The 21,919-nt window shown below is 35.0% G+C and overlaps 1 protein-coding gene across 3 annotated transcripts; it reads left to right on the top strand.

The window, feature by feature from the left end:
* Positions 1 to 25: 25 nt before the first annotated feature.
* Positions 26 to 20,391, top strand: Slc35a5 (solute carrier family 35 member A5). 3 transcript variants are annotated; one of them, XM_058572883.1, is made up of 7 exons: positions 26 to 148; positions 1,409 to 1,557; positions 2,954 to 3,052; positions 4,314 to 4,447; positions 7,516 to 7,583; positions 14,511 to 15,291; positions 18,919 to 20,391. In XM_058572883.1, the coding sequence occupies exons 2-7, from the start codon at positions 1,428 to 1,430 to the stop codon at positions 18,982 to 18,984; spliced, it is 1,278 nt and encodes a 425-aa protein (XP_058428866.1). In that variant the 5' UTR covers positions 26 to 148; positions 1,409 to 1,427; the 3' UTR covers positions 18,985 to 20,391. The 3 variants fall into 3 exon arrangements, with proteins under 3 accessions (XP_058428866.1, XP_046281126.1, XP_046281123.2); XM_046425170.2 differs by lacking the exon at positions 26 to 148 and adding an exon at positions 406 to 595; XM_046425167.2 differs by lacking the exon at positions 26 to 148 and adding an exon at positions 676 to 830.
* Positions 20,392 to 21,919: the final 1,528 nt, after the last annotated feature.

Genomic DNA, 21,919 nt, shown 5'->3' with positions numbered 1-21,919 from the left:
GGGGGGGGAGGGGCGACGAGCGCCGCACGAGAGGACAGGGCGCGCGCTCCTCACGCCCCAGGCAGCACGCGGCCGGCCGGGCCCAGCTGTCACCTGGCTGCGAGCGACCAAAGTAGGGCCGACCGGAGAGCTACCGGGAGAAGCAAAGGTACACGCACCCCTGGCCCTCCCGGGAGCTGTCTTTCCCCCGCCCCCCTTGCCTCACTCGCACCCCTTCCGACTTCCCCTTCCTCTCACTCTCGCAGTAGCTCCGCCGCCACCTGGGCCTCACGTGACACCAGACTCCCCCGTCACGTGACACCAGAAAGGCCGCGCGGGGCGGGATCGCGCCTCTTCTCCCCTCCCGCTGGAAGCCTAACACTGAGCGCGCTTGCGCAATGGGCGCAGAGTACGCTCTATTCAGGTCGAGACGTTATCTTGCTTTTTGTTCCGGAATAAGGAGCCGAGGGGAGAGGCTTTTTCGCCTCTGTTTCCCTCTTATAGCTTCCCTTCCTATGGACCGTAAAAACCTACTGCTGCTACTAAGGAGCTAAACAGTCACTGTCTTAGCTCTATGATGTGCGTTCTTTCACTAGAAGCTTTTCTGACGGCTGAGGTAACCGCGCCCCGCAGGCAAAGTATTGCGCGTGCGCATAAAGGGGGGGGGGGAGTGTTGCCTGTCGAGCTCCTTACTGCGCAGGTGTAATGAAAGGGTTTCCCTCTCTGTGGAGGGAAACCTGGCCTCCTTGTAAATTGGAGGTGTCTCGTTGGTTCTGTCATGCTTGTGCCTGGCTGCGCTGTAGAATTGGCATTTTCTCTCCAGTCCCGGGCTCCATGTGCAGTGCTTACCGGTATGCTGGGAGGCTTTGGGCATGTACTCAGCCAGCCTGGGATTTCGTGTCCTCAAGCTGTCAAAAGAGGGCCTGAGACTCATTGAACCCAAAGATTGGCTCTTCTGTTTCCCACACCAGTGGAGTAAAAATTAGCAGCTGTGTTTTAGACATTTTCATTTTGGTCATTATGACAACGAAATCTCTTCCAGAAAACCCCTTTTCTTCATCTGAGGGAAGAGCTGCTACTCAAAATATAATTCCAAAATCCTGTTTCTGGTTTCGGGGAGAAGTTGCAGATGAGTTGGACTGCTTTTTTGCAGTACCAAAATGTCAGATTCTCACATGCTACAATTGGTCAGCATTTCTAATCCGGCCCTGCCGTTTCTCTCTCTCGAGTACCCCCTCTTAACAGATTTTGATTTTGATTTTTCATTTCCTTTCCCCATTTTTCTCCTGTATTCAAGTTTTTTGATTCTGATATAGCCATAGCCAGATTACTGAAAATTTCCTAGTCTGCACAGTCAGTGATATTTGCATTATGTTTAATCTCTAGGTCTGACAACAGGGTTACTCATGAAAGTGTTCTTCTCTTTAAGGCAATTTAAAATCAGTAGAATGGAAAGAAAGTGCTGTAGGCGGCCTGGGTTATGGCCCTTCTCGACAATGTATACATTCCTGCTAGGTGCCTTATTCATTGCTTTAAGCTCAAGTCGCATCTTACTGGTAAAATACTCTGCCAATGAAGGTAAGTTAAGACTTACAAGTCCATATAGAATCCTTTTGTGTGTGTGTGTGTGTGTGTGTGTGTGTGTGTGAGAGAGAGAGAGAGAGAGAGAGAGAGAGAATTGAAGGAGTGGAATTTATTCAAGTGTGAAGAATAGAAATAACTCTTACAGGGGCAAGAGGAGAACTATATAGAATACTTAATAACACATTCTCTCCTGTCTTTGGTTTCCTTGTGTATAAAATGGAGATAATAAAACCTTATGAAGTGCTTTCCTTCATATGAATGATAAACCATGTTTAAATATTATTCTTTAACCTTTCATTCCTCAGCAAGACAAAATTTTGATAGTGCAGTCTGGTTCAGGCAAGCACTAAATCAAACCCTTTGTATAGAACATCTTACAACATCTGATCACTGCTTCAATCAGCAGGTGTTTCTGGGCATATAACAAAATGTATAATTTCAGCCTATTTTGAAGTAGATGGGAGAATATATTTGTCACTTGCTGTTTTTGAGGTATAATTATTATATCAATTGGTTAATATAGTTTATAATGTAGTTGATAAGTATGTGCCCAATAAATTATTATTTTTTTAAATGTAAGAATTTAAGCAAATACGTCAATTCCATAAAATTGTTATGAGTACTTCTCACTACTTATTGATAACACTCAAAACCATGATATCATCACTCTAAATGATCTGCTTGGGGAGTTGTGTGTCTCAATGTCAGTTAACTTCTGTCAGGTCCTAGGCTAAGTCTTAGTGATATGACTTCAAAGTGCATACGCTATTGACCTTATCCTTAAGAACTCACTTTATTTGGGGAGACATACATAGAAACACATTGTGAAAACAGAAATAGAAATATGTCAAAGATGCAGATATAGTGGATAAAAAGGCTAAAAATGTTTTCTGTGTGTACTATGATATGAAATACACTGGAAAATTCTGAGTTAAGGAAATGCCATTGATAAAGTATACCTTGATTTTAATAAGGTAGAAAGGTCACATAAGAAGAACCATAAACTGAGTAATAATACAGCATGTGAAATCATAACAGCTTGATTAGTCAGACTCCCAAGTGTCAATTAAATGGTCAATTTAGAAGGCAGTCTGCAATGCCTTGCTACAGAGCTTTCTTTGCTATTGGCCCTAGTCTATTCAACATATTTATTAGTAACATAGATGAAAGCATTAGGCATGCTTTATAACTTAAAGCTAAATAAAAGAGAGATAGCTAATACACTGGATGAACTGTTTCAAAATTTCATAAAAGCATAGCAAATGGTAAGAAATTTATTGCAGTCAGTGCAAAGCCAGCTTTTAAGTTTAAAAACAATTATAATTATTAACTGCATACAAACATATAGAATAAAAAGTATAGTTAAGAAAACATTTCTATTATATTTCAGAGAACAAGTATGATTATCTACCAACTACTGTGAATGTATGCTCAGAACTGGTGAAGCTAGTTTTCTGTGTGCTTGTGTCCTTCTGTGTTATAAAGAAAGGTGAGTCTTGAAATGGTACTATGTAATCGCAGAATCAAAAAACATTAGAACTGGAAATGACAGTTTATATCATTCTGGTCCTTTTTATATCTGAGGAAGCTAAGACACTAACATAATTGTGTTTTATTATAGGTAGAGAAGTATGCTCAAAGTATTCTGTAGAGCTGTACTAGAAAGGACAAAGCTAGTACACGAACCCACACATCCTGTCCACTGCTTTCCCTCATACTTGTTCTTGTTATGGTTTCACAAGCCCGTTGGTTTTTTATCTAAATTCAGGATTTTCTAAATCACTGCTAATGTGAGGTGCTATGCATCATATTGCAAAACAGTTCCCATTTTGTACAGGGAAGTCACCATAGAAACTCTGGAGTCAAAGAGGTTCTATGTTTTGAGGTAGAACTATTAAATAGGGATAGTAATCCTTTCCTCAAATGTAAAAGTATTACCCTTTATGGAATGTACAGGTCTTTGTCGTAATTCTTCACCTCATTTCCCCAGTTATGAACCCTTAACCCTCTGCTTCTTTGATCTGTCTTCTCAGATGAGGTAAACATAAAATGTAAAGCATTAAAGTGATTGCCTGGGAACATGACTTTTAACATTCAAGGGTTTCAATCTGTGTAGAGTTTCTAGTTAGTGGAATACTAGTTAGTTTAATTTCATGAAACTCAAGCATTACTTGCAGAGTTTAAACTGTTTGCTTCTCTTTTCATTTTACATTCTCTCTGTTGCAGTGTTTGGCAGTCTGGAACTGGATAAAAACTCACACTAGAATTAGTAAAAGTTAATTTTAATTGCTTTTAGTTCCATATGTATAAATTTCTACATATTAATTCCGTTTCCTGGTCTTCTGCAGGGTAGGAAGGAATCCCAACATGAAACTTGTTTCCCCAACACACTTATTCCAACATTGATTTTTCTCTTATTCTTATGTTCTCAGAGATATAAGAGAAACCACATGTGTATCTTGAGTCAACTTAAACAATACTTCTGCTTTAAGTTGATAGGAATTAGGATAATCAGTATTATCCTAATAAGGATGTTGCTGATTGTCAGTGATGGGACACAAAGGTGGGTTAGAGAGAGACTAGTAAAGTTCCATATTATCTTTTTTTTATAGGCTAATGACCACTTAGGAAGCAAGCTTATAAAACCCCTTTTGACGAATTCTATCAGTGATCAGATATAATGTACTTTCTCTAAAAATATAGGCTTTCTCATCAAGATTATTTATTTATTGCTCTGTTTTTTTCTGTAGAACCTCATCGAAGTAGAAATTTGAGATGTGCTTCCTGGAAGGAATTCTCTAATTTCATGAAGTGGTCCATTCCTGCCTTTCTCTATTTCCTGGACAACTTGATTGTCTTCTATGTCCTATCCTATCTTCAGCCTGTAAGTAAATGTGACAGAATGCCATTGAAACGATAACAGAGAAATGAGTCCCAGAAAGTATCTTCCTTTTTTTTTCCCCATCATTTTCCTCGACTGTCTTAGTTTCTTGTGGCTCTGACTGACCTTGCTGAAATTTTCCCAGATTCATTAGAAAGTGAAATTATGGATCTGCTTGCCAGGTTCTGTCACTGTTAGAGATTACTATATTAAAGTGTACTGACTGCTATGGTGGAGTTGCTCCTTGTCCCAAGAGATCTGAAGCCATGCCTCTTTGTGTAACCTTAGTCAGTCTGCCTGTATTCTGAGCCATACTGTAATCAGCCTCTAATCTCAATCTCAACATCCAAGCAGACTTCCGTTATTAACTCAGAAAATATCTCTCTTACATCTGTTCTAATGTAGTTTAAATGCTTTCTATTTGTGTAGATTTTCTTTTTTATTAATTTTATCATTTAACCAGCAAATTCTTTGAGAGTAAGGATTGTATCCTCCCAACAGAAAAAGCCTTTGTGTCACTTTGGAAAGCCATCAGTAATCAACATTGAAGTTTGGTCTTCTGCTTTTACCCATTACTCAGTTTGATACTCAAATATGTATTCCTATTAACATCTTATAAAATGAGTATCTCTATTGCCTTTATTGCCAAAATGTGTTTTAAGTTTCTTTAAAAGGTTAAAGTGGGCATTTTGGTTGTAAGTAGGATTTTTATTGTCACTGATCTCTGTGAAACCTGTTACATGTAACCAGGTGAATTTTAGAACAGGATGAAAAGGCACAATAGCACTATAGTAGGAAAGAGGAGATTTTAACATTTTTTTCACAACTTAAAAGCTATGTAACGAGTTAGGCCCTAACTGCTCTAAGTTTCAGTTACTCTCTTAAGTAGAAATAAACTAATCTAGGTCAAAAGCAGGAATCTGGACTAGTTGATCACTTGAGGTTACTTTTAGCTCCTTGACCCATGTTGGTAGTTAGTGCTCAGTCCATCTAAAACGTGTCTTCTCATAAATTCTTGTTTCCACTTCTTTTTTTAGATTTGAGAATTCCTGTGCCTAACAATATAATTATTCACATTCAGTAAATAAATATTTGTTGTATTTTTTTTTTTTTATCCAACAGAGAAACTCTAAATTTATACCCCTTTCCTTCTCTCTCTCTCTCTCTCTCTCTCTCTCTCTCTCTATTTTTTTTTTTTTTTTTGGATACCAGGATACTTAACCACTGAGTCATATCCCTAGCCCTTTTTATTTTTTATTTTGAGACAGGGTCATCCTAAGTTGTTTAGCTCCTCAGTAAGTTGTTGAGGCTGACTTTGAACTTGGGATCCTCCTGTCTCAGCCTCCCAAGCCACTGGGATCACTGGTGTGCTCCACCATGCCTGCTGCATGTTTCTTCTTTTTCCTCTGTATTTATTGTTTTGCTTTTCCTTCCCAATAATGTACAAACACAGATATTATAAAACAAACCACATGGCATACTCTTGTATTTCTATTTGAGCCTATTGAAAGAATTAAATGGAGATACATGGAAATTTAGGGGCAAATAGCTCTTATGTTTGATTTATTCTATAGTACTATATGGTAACAGTGTTTAGAATTCCTCAAACCAACCAGGCTGCTTAGTTAGGTGTGTTTGCATTGCCCTTGGTATATTTATCCAGGACCACCACTTCTTTACTCTTACCAAACATTTTCCTCATCTTAATTTTCTCTTTTAACTGGGGGTTCACAAGAATTTGTCTTACAGAGACATACTCTGAAAAAACCCAATTCAAAGTTTTCCAATAAAAGAAAAGATAAATGGTTAAGAAGGTAGAAATGCTAATCACCTTGATTTGATCATTATATTATATTACACGTATTATATTACATTATATATGTATCAAATTATCACCCTTTATGTACCCCATAAATATTTACAATTATTGCACATCAATGAAAATTTTTAAAAATTCAGTAGAAAAGCAACAATGGTATATTCTTTGAATTATTGTTAGTTTTTTTGAATTATTCTTTTTCAGTTTTAATGTAGCTGCTTATTAACCATGTTTGCTATCATTAGTGGTTACATAAGACTGCTTGTACTCTTTGGAGTTTATTTTTAGTTTTTTTTATACTGTTGGTACTAGGGATTGGAATCAGGAGTGCTCTACCACTGAACTACTTCTCAAACCCTTTTTTTTGAGACAAGGTTTTGCCAAGTTGCCCATGCTGGCCTTGAACTTGCAAACCACCTGCCTTTGCCTTTAGATTCACTGGGATTACAAGGATTTGCCACTACACCTGGCTCTCTGTGGAGTTTAATCAACTTAAATTGATAGCAAGGAAGAAAGCAGGGTGAACCAAATCATAGGATTTATTTTAAAAATTATTGATATTGTCAGGTCCAGTTGTATAGAGCAGTGATAGATTTTCATGCTTTCTGAGCAAACTATATACACATTCAGATTAATACTGTTCCTATGAAGTGTGACAGAATTCACAAAAACAGACCACTATAAAATCTGGCTAACATATTTCTAAGTGTTTAGAATAACTTGAATCAATCCAAAGGGTGGAGTTTGATTTTGAGTCATGTCAGTTCAAGCTGGAAAATTGATTCAATTTCTAGAACAGTAAAGATCCTTAAAAATCTATCTAAATTTTATTACCATATAAATGGGCCTAACGGTACTTCCTTTCTACTCACCTATAGAAGCAGTATTAAAAATCTATAAAGTGTATTGAAAGCAATGGAAAGTATATTTCATAAGCATGGTAGCTGTTAATTTCTAGACCTAAACCTTTACAAGTCATAAGTATTTCCAGATCTACACATAAAGATTATTTACACAGGCATTGCCTGAACTCAAACACACAGTTTCAAAGCCTGAACAATAATTTGATCATATCTCCATAAATTTAACAAGCAATAAAAATGGAATTTAATCCTCTAGTGAAATAGCTGCCCTAATAACCCCTCTGGTTTTTTACGAAAAAGCTTTTTTTGTCAGGTGAATTACCAAACTGGGAGATTTCTTAGGTCAGTACTCTGTTTGGATTGTAATTCTATCTTCTTTTTCTTTCTAGGCCATGGCTGTTATCTTCTCAAATTTTAGCATTATAACAACAGCTCTTCTATTCAGGATAGTGCTGAAGTAAGTAGCTTGCTGTGAAAGCATATATCATACTTCAAAATGGCACAGCCTGGTTTCAGATGATATACCCGGGGCACTGAGCCCTCCGAATCCCAAGACCAGGATTTTGTTCCTAATTGGCTTTGTGTATTGGGCACATTGTATAACCCATGTTGAAAGCAACTCCAGTGATAGCCTGTCTAAAACTTCTGTGATCAGATATATATAAAATGTCTTGAGCATCTCAAAAATAAGATAATTAATTGGGCTATAATTAGTACTTTAATTTTTAGTGCCAGATTTTCAAGAAAGAATTCATAAGCTTTTTAAATACAGTCGATTGGACACTTAATAGGGAATCAGGAGGTTCCTAAGATATTTAATACATTAGTTCTTTGGAGATGATAGAGTGGCAAATTCTTTTTTTAACCCTTTGAGATAAGTTCATGATTTGATCCCTAACTGGAAGACAATTTGTTTGAAGAATCTAGTCAAAATGAATAAGAATGATGGACTTTTAGACTTAAAAATGTTTTCACCCATCTTTACAATATCCAGGAGGACCACTGAGTAGTATAAACATTTTTCAGTAAATAGGCTCTGTTACAAAGCAAAAAGGAAAATATCATAGTCTGAAGTAGGCTGATACAAAGATGGTAGGTACTTAATCTCAAATGAATTTGTTAATAATGACGATAAAAGAATAAAATTAACTTTTTGTTATATTTGTCATGACGGTTTTTAAATTTTACATTCTTTTTATCTTCTTAATTTCTTATTTATATGTTATGTGATAGGTGTTCCTTAATAATTTATGTGTACTAAAGGATGGATAGCTTATATAGAGGCAGCCTAAATGTTTGTTGAATCCATGATACATTTATTATATAAATTATTTGAGTTTCTAGAAACATTTACTCTGAGGAAACATTCAACTTGATAGTTAATGTGAGATATTTTTAAAAATTAACAGTATACTAAGTTTAAATGTTAGAATACATTGAAATTTGCTTTGTGCATCATGTTCTTCACTTTAGTTGTGAATTGTAAAAATAATTCTATAACTAGCAAGTTAAAAGAATGCGATTCCAAAAAATGTTTTGAAGCCTTTGAAATCAACATGAAATTCACTTTGTAAAAAATTGCATTCTAGGAGAATTTGTGTAAGTGATAATATTTTTGTATTTAGTTCCTGTGATAAAATGGAGATGTACTTCCATGAACCAAAAAAAAAAAACTGGTTCCAACATTTAATAAAATGTTCACAGTTTAATAAGGGAGTAGAGGCCTCAAATTTTTTCCAGTGAAATGACAGTTCATTAGGACACATAGTATAAAACTTAAGTTATTAGATAATATACAAGTTTTATATTGAGATTACATTAAAACTTCATTTGCCAAATCATACATGATTTGAAATTCATTCGTTAGTTGTTCTAACTTTACCCTCTAGTAAATCTAGTTAAATTTTTAAGCATTTAACTGTTTGTATTAAGAAAGTTAATTCTTCATATAAGCAAATTCAAATCTACTTGTACTGTAAATTTTGTTTTAACATTAATTATAATAATAATTATATTTTGCAAATTTTAGTAATCACATTTATGAACTAAAGCTAAAAATATTTTCCATGCACTTTACCTCTTATTTTCAGAACAATAATATTGGTTCTTAGACATGTTAATAAATATCTCTCTGTTTTGAGCCCTTGGAAGTGTTTATAGTAAAGAATAATAAAACCACTCCAGTTTTATTTCTTCCAGGAAAGCTAAATTAGCAACCTGAGTGGGTCTTAATTGTACTAATTCAAAAATTAGCACTGATGCATCTCTAAATAATAAAGCCACAATAGTGTGCTAATTAATATTGTCTTTATGAGCATGACTTTTAAGTATTCTTTTATTTAGTATTAGCTTTTATTACATTTTTAACTTTTCTAATTGTTAAAAACACAGCATATTTGCCATCTTAACCATTTTTTATTATATGATTCTGTATATTAGGCATATTCATTTTATTGTGCAACCAATCATGCTTTCCAACTTACAGATTTGAAACTCTGAACACATTAAACAACTCTCTTTTTCTTCCTCCCACGCTTGGTAACCACCATTCATTCTACTTTTTGTTTCTGTGAATTTGACCGCTTTAGAAACCTCATGTCAGTGGAATCATACATTCTCTTTTTGTGACTGGCTTCTTGCACTTATTTATGTTCTCAAAGTTCTTCTGTGTTGTAGCATGCAACAGGATTTCCATCTTTTTAGAAGCTGAATAATTTTCCTCTCTTCACCTTAACTGTTTTCTCTTTTAATCATTTTGTCATTGGTGGTATATGTTGTTTGTTTTTCCCTGTTTAATATTACTCTTTGTGGGTCATATGATCATTCCTTTGCCCTTTGCCATGAAATTTTGACTTTGGAGTAGCACCTTAAGGGTTCTATCACATGTTCTTGGTTTGTTTGCCATAACTCATTTTTCATTTAGAATATAGTTGTTTTATACTTGACTCTAACAGAGCCATCAAACAACTTTTCTATACAGGTATAATAAGGCTGCAAAAGTAGAAAAAATTAGGTGGTGATTAATGCAAGAATTAGTTGGAGGAATTTGAAAGTGGGGGGAAAATACCATTTAAATGTCCTATTGGCTTTTCTAAAGAAACTCTATGTGAATATAGATTTGTTCTTTGAAATGTAGCCACTAATTCAAAGTGGAAACTGGTGGCAGACATTCTGCCTTCAAGTCTGCCTTATTGGTTTGCTCTTGCACCTTAGCAGAGTTGTTTAATCTTGTTTGCTTTGGCTTTGGAAAATAACAGCATCAACCTGGAAATTTATATTTTACAGCAAAATAACCATGATTAGCAGTTATTTTTACCTACTTATATGTATAAGGTTCTCTGATGTTACCAAAGCAAAGCTGTGGGAAAAGATCATTAACAAACACATTTTGATACACACCCTGTCCCAACCAGCAGAAGAATTAAGAAATATCCCACTCAGGATTGTAAGCATTTTCTTCAAAATTATTTATTTACTTTACAAAGCTTTATGATTTCTCTTAAATCTACTCCAGTTGGTCTCTTTGCTACTAGGAAATGTATTTTGTACAGTGCCTTGAGAAAATAAATTATTTCATAACCTACTAAATTGTTTTGATGCTCTGCCTTGATTTACTATCTACCATATTTACTATTCTACCATCTTTCCAAATATGGTAGAAAGATGGTAGAATTATTTTTATCTGACACAATTTGAATGTGATTGTTCAGTTACTAGGTAAACTCATAATGGAGAATCTCAATATATAGTCATCCGTAGATATTCATAGCAGATTGGTTCCAGGACCCCTGCAGATACCAAATTTATGGATGCTCAGGTCTCTTAGTATTTGCATGTAACCTACCATATACTCTGTCATTTCTAGATTACTTAAAATACTTAATACAATGTAAATGTTTTGTAAATTGTTATCATACTGTATTGTTTAGGAAATCATGAAGTTTGTACATGATCAGATAAAAATTTTTTAAATATTTTTGGTTTGCAGTTAGTTGAATCTATTGATGCAGCACTTATGCATACAGAGGGCTAACTGCCAAAACAGTAATCCCTCCGCCCCTTATCTATGGGAGATAGACATTCTAATACTCCCAGTGGATGCCTGAACCCTGTTACAGTAGTTTTTTCTCTATATACATATACAAATGTAATGCCCTTTCCATCTTAACTAAATATTTGCCATATACTGTGAGTACAATTTTTGCAGTTTGAAGTTTGACAGCAAAACATGTATTTTGTTTTCCTTCCCCCCCCCCCCCCGCCCCCGTTGAGAACTTTAACCTTCTCATCTAAAGGAAGTGCTTTACAGCATCTCTTTGGCATTTCTGAATTGTTGGCATCATTATTCTTGCTCCTTAAAGCTATTACTAAGTAAAATGAGCATTACTTGAGCACAAGCTCTGTGATACCTCAAGTGTCAATATGATAACTGACTGATGGGTGGGTAGCATATACAACACAGATACACAGGGAAAGGGGATGATTCATATTAAGGTGGGGCAGACTTGCTGTAATGAGATTTTATCCTGCCTACAACATCAGAGAATTTGAAACTTATAAATGGTTTTGTCTGGAGTCTTTCATTTATTAGTTTGGGGTTTGCATGAGAAACAAAACTGCAAATGGGGATAGTGTTTGTGTGTAAATCTAAATTTATTTTAACTTTTGTTTATCTGTTCATCCTTTTGATAAACATCTTTCTGTTGTTGAGCTAGGGTTTTTCCCTTGAGTATATGTAGGGTTTGCTAATTGGAGTTCTTTGGTTTCTTTCTTGTATGAAGCTATAGTCACTTATGATCCATGACTTCTGGTTTCAGTTACCTTAAAGCACATCAAGTATTTGAAAATACTTCTAAGAAAGATAACTCATCAAGATTTTTATTATTTTTCCCTAACCTTTACAATTAGCTTACCTATATATAATTTACAACCAGCTTTTTATCTTCTGAATTATTTGCCTTTACCTAGTCTTTCTAAAAGTTTCAGCTCAGTTTTAAATAAAACAGTATCCCTTTTCATAGTTTATCATTTATGTAGTTGTTAAAATATGTTATGACAATAAGGAGGTCACCAGGTAAAAACACATTTGGGAACAGAGATTTGGGAGCAGAGGCCATCAGGAAAAGTGGTCTTTTAGCCACTCAGTTCACTTAGCAGTCAGCTCTTAGTAGTGATTGACTCTGTTTTACTTGAACAGAGAAAGGATTAGATAAGTGAACTATTTTATTACATTAATTAAGCTGAAGAATAAACTTTTCCATACAGAATTGGTCATCATTTATAAATACACAAGTCCTTAGCTAATTTTGCAGGATAATTTATGAAGCTTTATATTTTTTGGAAAGCATACAATTTCTTAATAATTTTTAATAATTTTTACCTTCTCTGGAATATTACCTCAGGTGAGTAATTGTTTAGAGTAGGTATTATTTAGTTTAATAGTTCGTTTCCTTAGATTCTTTATTTGCAATTTCAATATTAAGGGAGAGTCTATATCTCCAAGAATTGAAAATTTCTAAAGATACTGTTTTTGCCTCGGTTCTTATGTATAATATTTGTTTATATAATTATTTTAATAAATCAGACATCCATTTTTCATCTCTGTAATTTTGTCTTACCATTTCTGTTTGCTTTCCACTACTTAGTATGTACCAGCTGTACCTTCAGAAATTTAGGAAACTAGTTCACAATTTTTGACCTCATGACATAGAGCTATAGCTAACCCCATCACTGAGCTCTAGCTCTAGTTAATTAGAAAATTATGTAAATGAGAAGACATGAGAGTGTGCAGACAGGTGTGTTGCTGTCTAGACTGGTATGGGTTTCACAGTGTAAGAGCATGAAGCTATATAGAAGTATTAGTGGAATCATACCTATGTGTTTACCCTTCATATATATATCATGGGAGCTCAGAATTATTTCTGAAGTTTTTCTGTTGTCATTTTGTTTTGGTTTTAGTTTTTTTAGCAGTATGGGGATTGAACTCAGGGCCTTTAGCATGATATATAAGCACACTACCACTGAGCTACATCCCCATCCCTCAGAATTATTCTTAAAAAGTTGTGATGATCTAGAACATACAAAACTGTGACTCAAATCCCTTTCTTACTCCTTCATAATATAGACCTTAGGGAAATCAGTTAACCTTTCAAGACAGCTTTCTTCCCTCAGAGCCTGACCCCCAAAAGTAGGTGCTCAATAAGTACTCCAATAAAATTCTTAGGACTTCTGGTTCTCATATATAACTTTACTCTTCTGCCTTTACTTATGTCATTTTCTTTTCTTGGCTTCTCCCTTTTTTAACCTAATTGATTTTCTAGTATCAAGATTTTGTTCTCTCCAGAAGTATCCCAGAGTACCACAACCTGAGATATTCCTTTGTTCTTCGTTAACATTGTAAATGATTGTTGCCTTTATATAGATACGTCACTCTGCCTGGGGATGACCAATGTCCATTTAGATGTTTTTCATCTCAAGTGTCATTTCCTCATTGAAGCTATACCTGACTTTGTTTACAGATTCAAGTGCTCCTTCCTCAGTGTACTTCAGTGGTTCCGTGTATCATTTGTCACACATTCTACTGCCATTATTTGGTTTATAACTCTCCTTATTAAAGCATAAATTCATTAAGGGGAAAGATCAAGTCTTTATCTCCCCAGTTTGCCTGGCATGTAGTAGCTGCTTATTAAATGTCTGTTGAACTGAATGATTAAGCAAAATGGAATAATAATTCATATCTCCTGTATCTCACAAGTCTGTTGTAAGGTAAAATGAATAAATAAAGCATTGTTAGATTTTTAAACTGAAATGCTACCCCAAAAATCTTTTTTTTTCCTTGCCTTATCAGCCAGTAGTTAACAATATAATGCTTTTCTGATTAGGACCTTCATTCAGGAGCTAGCTTCCTTAAATATTTTTTGGGTCATGAACACTTCTGAAGAATAGATCTCCTTTCAGGGGGCTGGTGGGTGGGATTCATCTATATAGAAGATTTCTGAAGCTACTCTGCATTTTTTCTGGTCTTTAGAAACCAATTTGAGAATCACTGCTGTAACCAATCTTGTAGCACAGAGGTTTCTGTACCAAGATAGCTCTGGATGTAGAGATGGTGCTTTGTTAAACTTGCTGCCTAAAAGGAAACCTACAAGAAGAAGAAATGATTGAATGGCCTTAAGGGAAGTTATTATGAAAGCAAATTAAAGTGTCAAATTTGAGACACAGAGATACCACCAGCAGGTTTTCTTTGAACTTGAAGTGTGGGGAATGCTAGCAAAACTGGGTATAGTTTATTCAACAAGCACTTGAGTTTCTGGGTTTTCAGTAGAAACAGTGGATACAGGTGGGAAAGACAGTAGTAAAATCTTGTTTTTCATCTTTGGAACAGGCGGCATCTAAACTGGACACAGTGGGCTTCCCTCCTGATTCTCTTCTTGTCTATTGTGGCCCTAACTGCTGGCACTAAAACTTCACAGCATAACCTGGCAGGACATGGATTTCATCATGATGCCTTCTTCACCCCATCCAATTCATGCCTTCATTTCAGAAGTGAATGTTCCAGAAAAGACAATTGTACGGCAAAGGAGTGGACTTTTCCTGAAACTAAATGGAACACCACAGCTAGAGTTTTCAGTCACATTCGCCTTGGCTTGGGCCATATCCTTATTATAGTACAGTGTTTTATTTCTTCAATGGCCAATATTTATAATGAAAAAATATTGAAGGAAGGGAACCAGCTCACTGAAAACATCTTCATACAGAACAGCAAACTCTATTTCTTTGGCATTCTTTTTAATGGACTGACACTGGGCCTTCAGAGCAGTAACCGTGATCAGATTAAGAACTGTGGATTTTTTTATGGACACAATGTATTTTCAGTAGCCCTTATTTTTGTAACTGCATTCCAGGGCCTTTCAGTGGCTTTCATTCTCAAGTTCCTGGATAACATGTTCCATGTCTTGATGGCTCAGGTCACCACTGTCATCATCACAGCAGTATCTGTCCTGGTCTTTGACTTCAGGCCCTCCCTGGAGTTTTTCTTGGAAGCCCCGTCAGTCCTTCTCTCCATTTTTATTTATAATGCCAGCAAGCCTCAAAGCCTGGAATATCCACCTAGGCAAGAGAGGGTCAGAGATCTAAGTGGCAATCTTTGGGAGCGTTCCAGTGGGGTAAGTTTGTGAGGATACTGCTTTTTGCTTGTTCTTCCCCAAATTGAAAACATGTTTATTCAAGAAAAAATAAGAAAAGTATTAGATCTCTGTGACTGTTGGAAAGCAGTCAACAGATGTGCATTGATGTTTGCAAGGACTCATGATAAATGCTATCAGGGATGGAGAAAAAGTTTAAATCATCTCTCAAGGACTTTATGTGTTGATAGTATCACTGACCTGGAAGATGCTTCCCAGGTCTTGTCCAGTTTCCCTACTTTTATGATTGAAGAAACTGGCTAAGTGTTTTACAGGTAATAAGTGAAAGAGTTAATATTAAACCCATGAGGTCTGACTCCTAGTCTCTTGCTCTTTCCACTGCACAATAGGTGGAAAAATAAGCCTCATTCATAAAAAGAAGTTTATCTTTTACTTTCATCACTCTTCTTACATGGAAAACCTAGCTCTTTAATTTTTCTTGTAGTTATTTATAAACCACAATGTGCCAGAAAGACAGTTTCTTTTAATTCACTAAGGAAGGTAGTTTTCAAAAAGATCTTTACAAGTAGGAGAAAAAAATTTCTAGAAAAACACATATGTAGTTATTCTGAATATATGCCAGTTGCTTATAATCATGTGGAAGGATATTTCAGTCATGTTATAAGTAAATTCATAATCTTGGAGATTCTATTAAGGAGTTAAATATATGGTTAGATGAAAAATGCAATGAACTCTTCTATATAGCTTTAGCTTGACAATTTTCATGATTATACAAAATACGAACTGTTTCTCACAGTGAACACATTTACATATTCACCCTTTGGGAAATCTGTTACTTACTAGCATCCATGACAGACCTTCTGTAAGTGTCATGCCTCTCAGGTGGTAATAAAACAAATCTGAAGATGCAAAATTTAGAAGTTTACATCCCAGATGCCCCAGTCCCGCCAGAATACATTCAGAATTCCTCTTTTCCCCCCACAATGGACTGATAATGATGTTTGCCCCAACTTTTAAGTAAAATAACATCAATTTAGGTAGTAAGACTAGTTTATATTTTTTCTTCCATCCTTTAATTGTTTCACCTCAAGACCAGCAGGTGGTGCTCCTCACTTTACTCATGTTGTTAACTTTGGAGTACATTTTACTTTTTTTAAGTTTAATTTTTTATTACAACATTATAGTTATACTTAGTAGTTGGATTCATTTTGACAAAATCATACAAGCATGGAATTTGATTTATTCCATTTAGATCCCTGTCTTTCTGCTTCCCTTCCCTCCTCCCTTTTCCTATTCTTTGTCTACTCTACTGATCTTTGTTTTGCACATTTGTTTATTTTTGATTGGTGCTTTTGACATATACATAAAGGTGGAATTCACTGTGGTATATTTATATATGCACATAGTGTGATTTTGTTAAATTCATTTTTGCATTTTCTCCCCTTTCCTGCCCTCCCCCAATCTCCTACTCCACTGAACTTCCCTTTATCTTTATGATACCCAATTTCCCACCCACTCCCCCCCCTCACCACTTATTTGCCCTAACTTCCACATATGAGAGAAAACATTCAACCTTGATTTTCTGAGTCTGGCTTATTTCGCTTTGCATGATGTTCTCTGTTTCCATCCATTTACTAGCAAATGCCGTAATTTCATCATCCTTTGTGGCTGAGTAAAACTCCATTGCGTATATATTCCACGTTTTATTAATCCATTAATCTATTAATAGGCACCTGAGCTAGTTCCATAATTTAGTTATTTTTAATTGTGCTGCTGTAGACATTGATGTGACTGTATCACTGTAGTATGCTGATTTTAGTTCTTTTGGATAAATACCAAGTAGTGGGATAGTGGAGCCGTATGGTGGTTCCATTCCTAGTCTTTTGAGAAATCTTTGTTCTGCTTCCAAGAGTGGTTATACTAAAATGCAATCCCATCAACGATGTTTAAGTGTCATTTTTTTCCCCAATTTATTTATTACTTGTGTTCTTGATAATCGCCATTCTAACTGGAGCAAGATGAAAACTTAGTGTAGTTTTGATTTGTGTTTTCCTTAGATATCGTTGAACATTTTTTCATATATTTGTTGGCTATTTGTTTTTCTTCTTTTGAGAAATGTGTTTTAGTTGTTTTTCTCATTTATTGATTTGGGTTATTTGTTTCTTTGAGGTTAATCTTTTTGAGTTTTTTAATATATTCTGGATATTAATTCCCTGTCAGAGAAGTAGCTTGCGAAGACTTTCTCTGATTCTATGGGGGTCCCTATTCATGCTCTTAATCTTTTTCTTTGCTATACTGAACACTTATTGCTTGTTGGTTTTATTTCTTGAGCTTTAATGGCCTTGTTAAGGAAGTCAGTGCCTGCATCAATATGATGGAGCGTTAATTTTGTTTTCGTGTAGCAGTTGCAAAATTTCTGGTCTAATTCTTAAATCTTTGATCCACTTTGATTTGATTTGGGGGCAGGGAAAGAAATAGGGATCTGGTTTCATATTTCTATTCAGTTTTCCTAGTACTAGTTGTTAAAAAGGCTATCTTTTCTCTGACACATGTTTTTTATTCCTTTGTCAAGTATCAGATGACTGTGTATCTGTGTGGGTTTGTCTCTCTATCTTCTATTCCATCAGTCTTCATGTCTATTTTGATGCTGGTACCATGCTGCTTTTATTACTATAGCTCTGTAGTATAATTTGAGATTAAATATTATGATGTCTCCAGCACCATTCTTCTTGCTCAGGGTGGCTTTGGATATTCTGGGTCTTTTATTATTCTTCCAGATAAATTTTAAGACTGCTTTTCTAGTTCTGTGAAGAATGTCATTGATATTTTGATGGGAATTGCATTGAATCTTATATTGATTTTGGTAGGATAGCCATTTGACAATGTTAATTCTGCCTATCCAAGAACATGGGAGGTCTTTCCATCTTCGAAGGTCTTCTTCAATTTTTCTTCAGTGTTCTATAATTTTCTTAGTAGAGATCTTTCACCCTTGATTAGATTAATTCTCAAGGTTTTTTTGGTTTTGATGTTTCTTGTTTTGTTTTGTTTTTTAAAGTTATTGTGAACAGGATAGTTTCCCTGATTTATTTCTCAGCAGAATCACTATTAGAGTATAGGCCATCTATTGAATTATGAATATCGATCTTGTATCCTGCTACTTTGCCAAATTCATTTATCAGCTCTAGAAGTTTAGTGGAGTTTTTTGGGTCTTCTGGATATAGGATCATGACATCAGCAAACAGATAATTTGATGTCTTCTTTTCTTATTTGTATCCTTTAATTTTCTTCTCTTGCCTGTTTGCTTTGACTAGAGTTTTTATGAACTATAAATAGAAGTGGTGAGAGTGGACATCTTGTCTTGTTCCTCATTTTAGAGGAAATGCTTTCAGTATTTTTCTGTTCAGTTTGATATTGGCTTTGGGTTTGCCACATATATCCTTTGTAATATTGAGGTAAGTTCCTTTTATTCCTCATTATGCTTCTAAAGTTAACTTTCCAAGTACTTATCTAACTTGACCAGATGATATTCACAATTTAATGAACTAGGATACTGATTTACATGTTAAGTAAGACTTCTCTTTACTAATCTAAATTTGACCTTTTGAATTTTGTTTTAATTAATTACTAATTTTATCTGTTTCCTTATAGGATGGAGAGGAACTGGAAAGGCTTACCAAGCCCAAGAGTGATGAATCAGATGAAGATAATTTCTAATTGGTACCCAAATAGTTGGCATCTCTCACAATCGTATTTTCACATTTTCAATATTTGTAATATGTATGTTTTCATTTTGATAAACCAAGGATGCACTAAAGTATAACCCTTTTTGTATCTATCTAATCGCTCCTAAAACAGTTTCCCAAGGCTTAAAGTACCCAAAGTGTGAAAAATTTCCCAGGAAATGACACAGATATCATAGCATAGAGACTATATTAATAACCCAGTGTTTGGTAAGTCAGCAACAAATATTTGCAGATTATTTTCCTTGTACTCCAAGTTTCCAAATTTGAAGTAATCATGTTAGCTAGATCCTATAAATATACAGATAGAGATCAGTTTGCCAGATATTCATAATTATGTGGTTCTAGTCTGCATGTGACAGTCTTCCCTTTTTTTATGATAAATAACATAGGTTTCCTCTCCAATTTAGAGTCTGTAGAGAGAGTCATTTTGCAATTAAAAAGCAATGAAAGTAAAAATTTTGGCTGGAGGGCCTATCTGACTGTGCCATAGTTTCAGGATGATGTGGTCTGTGCTAAATGTTTTGCCGAAAAAGTAACTTTTCTGAAACAAAATCTCAGAATTTTAGTTTTTAGGAATTTACAGAAATTTTTTTTGTAATTATCTTTCAGTGTTTTATATACAAGTAAGCTTTGTGTAAATGAAGTTGGTTCCCAAGTTACCACAGTCAGCACTTGTACTTAAGCAAACCATTGTGAGTTTTTTGTTCCTTCCTCTTCAATTTGTATATCTCAACATCTTTGCATCATTGCTTTTGGATTATTACATTTTGGAAAATAAATATGAAGGCATTTTGTTTTATTAGTTATTAATTAAAGCTTGTGACTGTTAATATGTCTTTATATCATATTCTGTTTCTGAGAGTCAAAACACTGGCTTCAAAATCATTACAAGATTATCACTAAGACTAATGCCAAAGAATTCCTTTAAAAAAGATGCTTTTGCAAATAAATGTTGACTTTTAATGAAATATGAATAGTATAACTCTAAAAATAGCAAATCACTTTACAGTAATTGTTCTCACTTATAAGTGCATGGTATTTTTTAAGGTACTTTTGCATGCAGCCAATTGACTCTATTAGATAGAGCAATCAGGTGATAGATAATTTAAAAACAAGAAAACAGTGATTTGTTCAAGGTCATGCAGCTGAATGGTGATAGGAGGACAGGCTTTAGCTTATAACACTGTATGTTTACAAAGTTCTATACTGTAAATTTAAGTGATAAGGTGTCATGGAGCCTACACATTTCTTCTTTATTTCCTCTTAATTTTTATATATGTAAGATAATGCTATTATATAATCCATCTCTGATATCCTGAATAATATGACTGTCAAGAATTGGTCACAATTTGTAATTAAATTAATTATTAAACCTGTATCTTGTGTCACCACTCTTTCATATGAGGTGGGATGTGGAAACTTTTTAATTTCAAAAAAATGGAGTGAGGCAAAAACTGAAACAACTTTGAAAATTCATTGAGTATATTTTTACATCTAAAAATAGCAAAACTACATACCTTAACATAGAAAATAAGCATTCGTGAAATATGAAGATGATATCTATTATGGCAATCCATTTTGAAGTTAATGAACACAAAGTATAGGACCTAACTTTTAGGAAATACAGTATACACAATGTTTTTTTGTTTTGTTTTTAAGTTGGGCATGGGGACACATACCTGTAATCCCAGATCCCAATTCTGAGGCTAGCCTGGGTAAACTTAATGAGAATCTATCTCAAAATAAAAATGAAAAAAGAGCTAGGATTATAGTTCAGAGGTAGAATGCTCCTAGGTTTGATCCAAAGTTAAAAAATAATAATAATCTTATAGAATACATTAAATAGCAAATTTCAGAAGTGCATGGAGGTAAGGTTTTCTTTCTTTTTTTCCACCCTCCTTTATAGAAAGTATTTATTGCTCAATGTCAAGTCTACTGTTTAACTGACCACTTAATGAAAGAAAGGAAGAGAGGGTAAAATGATAGGTTCTGATGTGGATGCCCTAGAGTACTTCATGGGCATACTTTTAAAAGAGGATGGTTTGAAAGTGAGAGGTCTAGAAACCATATCCTAGATGCTCTTGTAATCAAGGGTTTGTATAACCTGGAGGGAAGAGTATCATGTAGGCATCTTTCCAACTTTAGGAAACTAAATTCCAGTGAGAGTGATAGGGTAACGTTATAAATACTCTCAACAAATTACATTTTTTCTGTAGAAAAAGCCTTCCTGAAGAATAGAAAGTACTAGTAAATTAACATTGAAGTTTTTAGGGAGAGATTATATTATTGGGATTTTTTTAATTTTTTTTATTAGTTGATGATGGATCTTTATTTTTATATTTATTTATATGCAGTGCTGAGAATCGAACCCAATTCTCACACATGCTAGGCAAGCGCTGTACCACTGAGCCACAACCCCAGCCCCTATTGGGATGTTTTAGAAGAGACTTCTTCATTGGTATAGAAATTGGGTCAAATAATTTCTAAAATCCCTTTCTGTATTTAGATTCTCTTCTTATGACTCAGAACTAATGCACTGAATCTACTCCATGGCTTCTGAATAGCCATTGGTTGGCACAAGATACTACCTGCAATGAGTAACCTGATCCAGCTCTGTTATTTGTCCTAGAACTGAATTTCTTGCTGTCGTGCTCTGGACAGCAAGAAAGAGGGGAAGCAGGAGCATTGCTATTGGTTATAGGGGAAAAGGTGGCTAAGACCAGGATTCCAAATCCTTGGCCAGCTGCATCCTGTAGTCATAGGTGCTTAAGGTCCACATGTAGAAAACACCCTGGGCAGAACTAACTCTGGTTATAGCTAAGGCTTTTTTTTGCCTCCCTTTGTGGGTGCCCTGCCAACTAGTAAAGTGGGGTAGATTTTGTAGTTTTGTAAAAGCTACTATTGCA

Source organism: Marmota monax, unplaced genomic scaffold (genome assembly GCF_021218885.2).
Source record: "Marmota monax isolate L192 unplaced genomic scaffold, Marmota_monax_Labrador192_F-V1.1 WCK01_AAM20220418_F8-fsc00119, whole genome shotgun sequence".
Classification (NCBI taxonomy): Eukaryota; Metazoa; Chordata; class Mammalia; order Rodentia; family Sciuridae; genus Marmota; species Marmota monax.
This window is presented reverse-complemented; position numbering and strand designations above follow the sequence as displayed.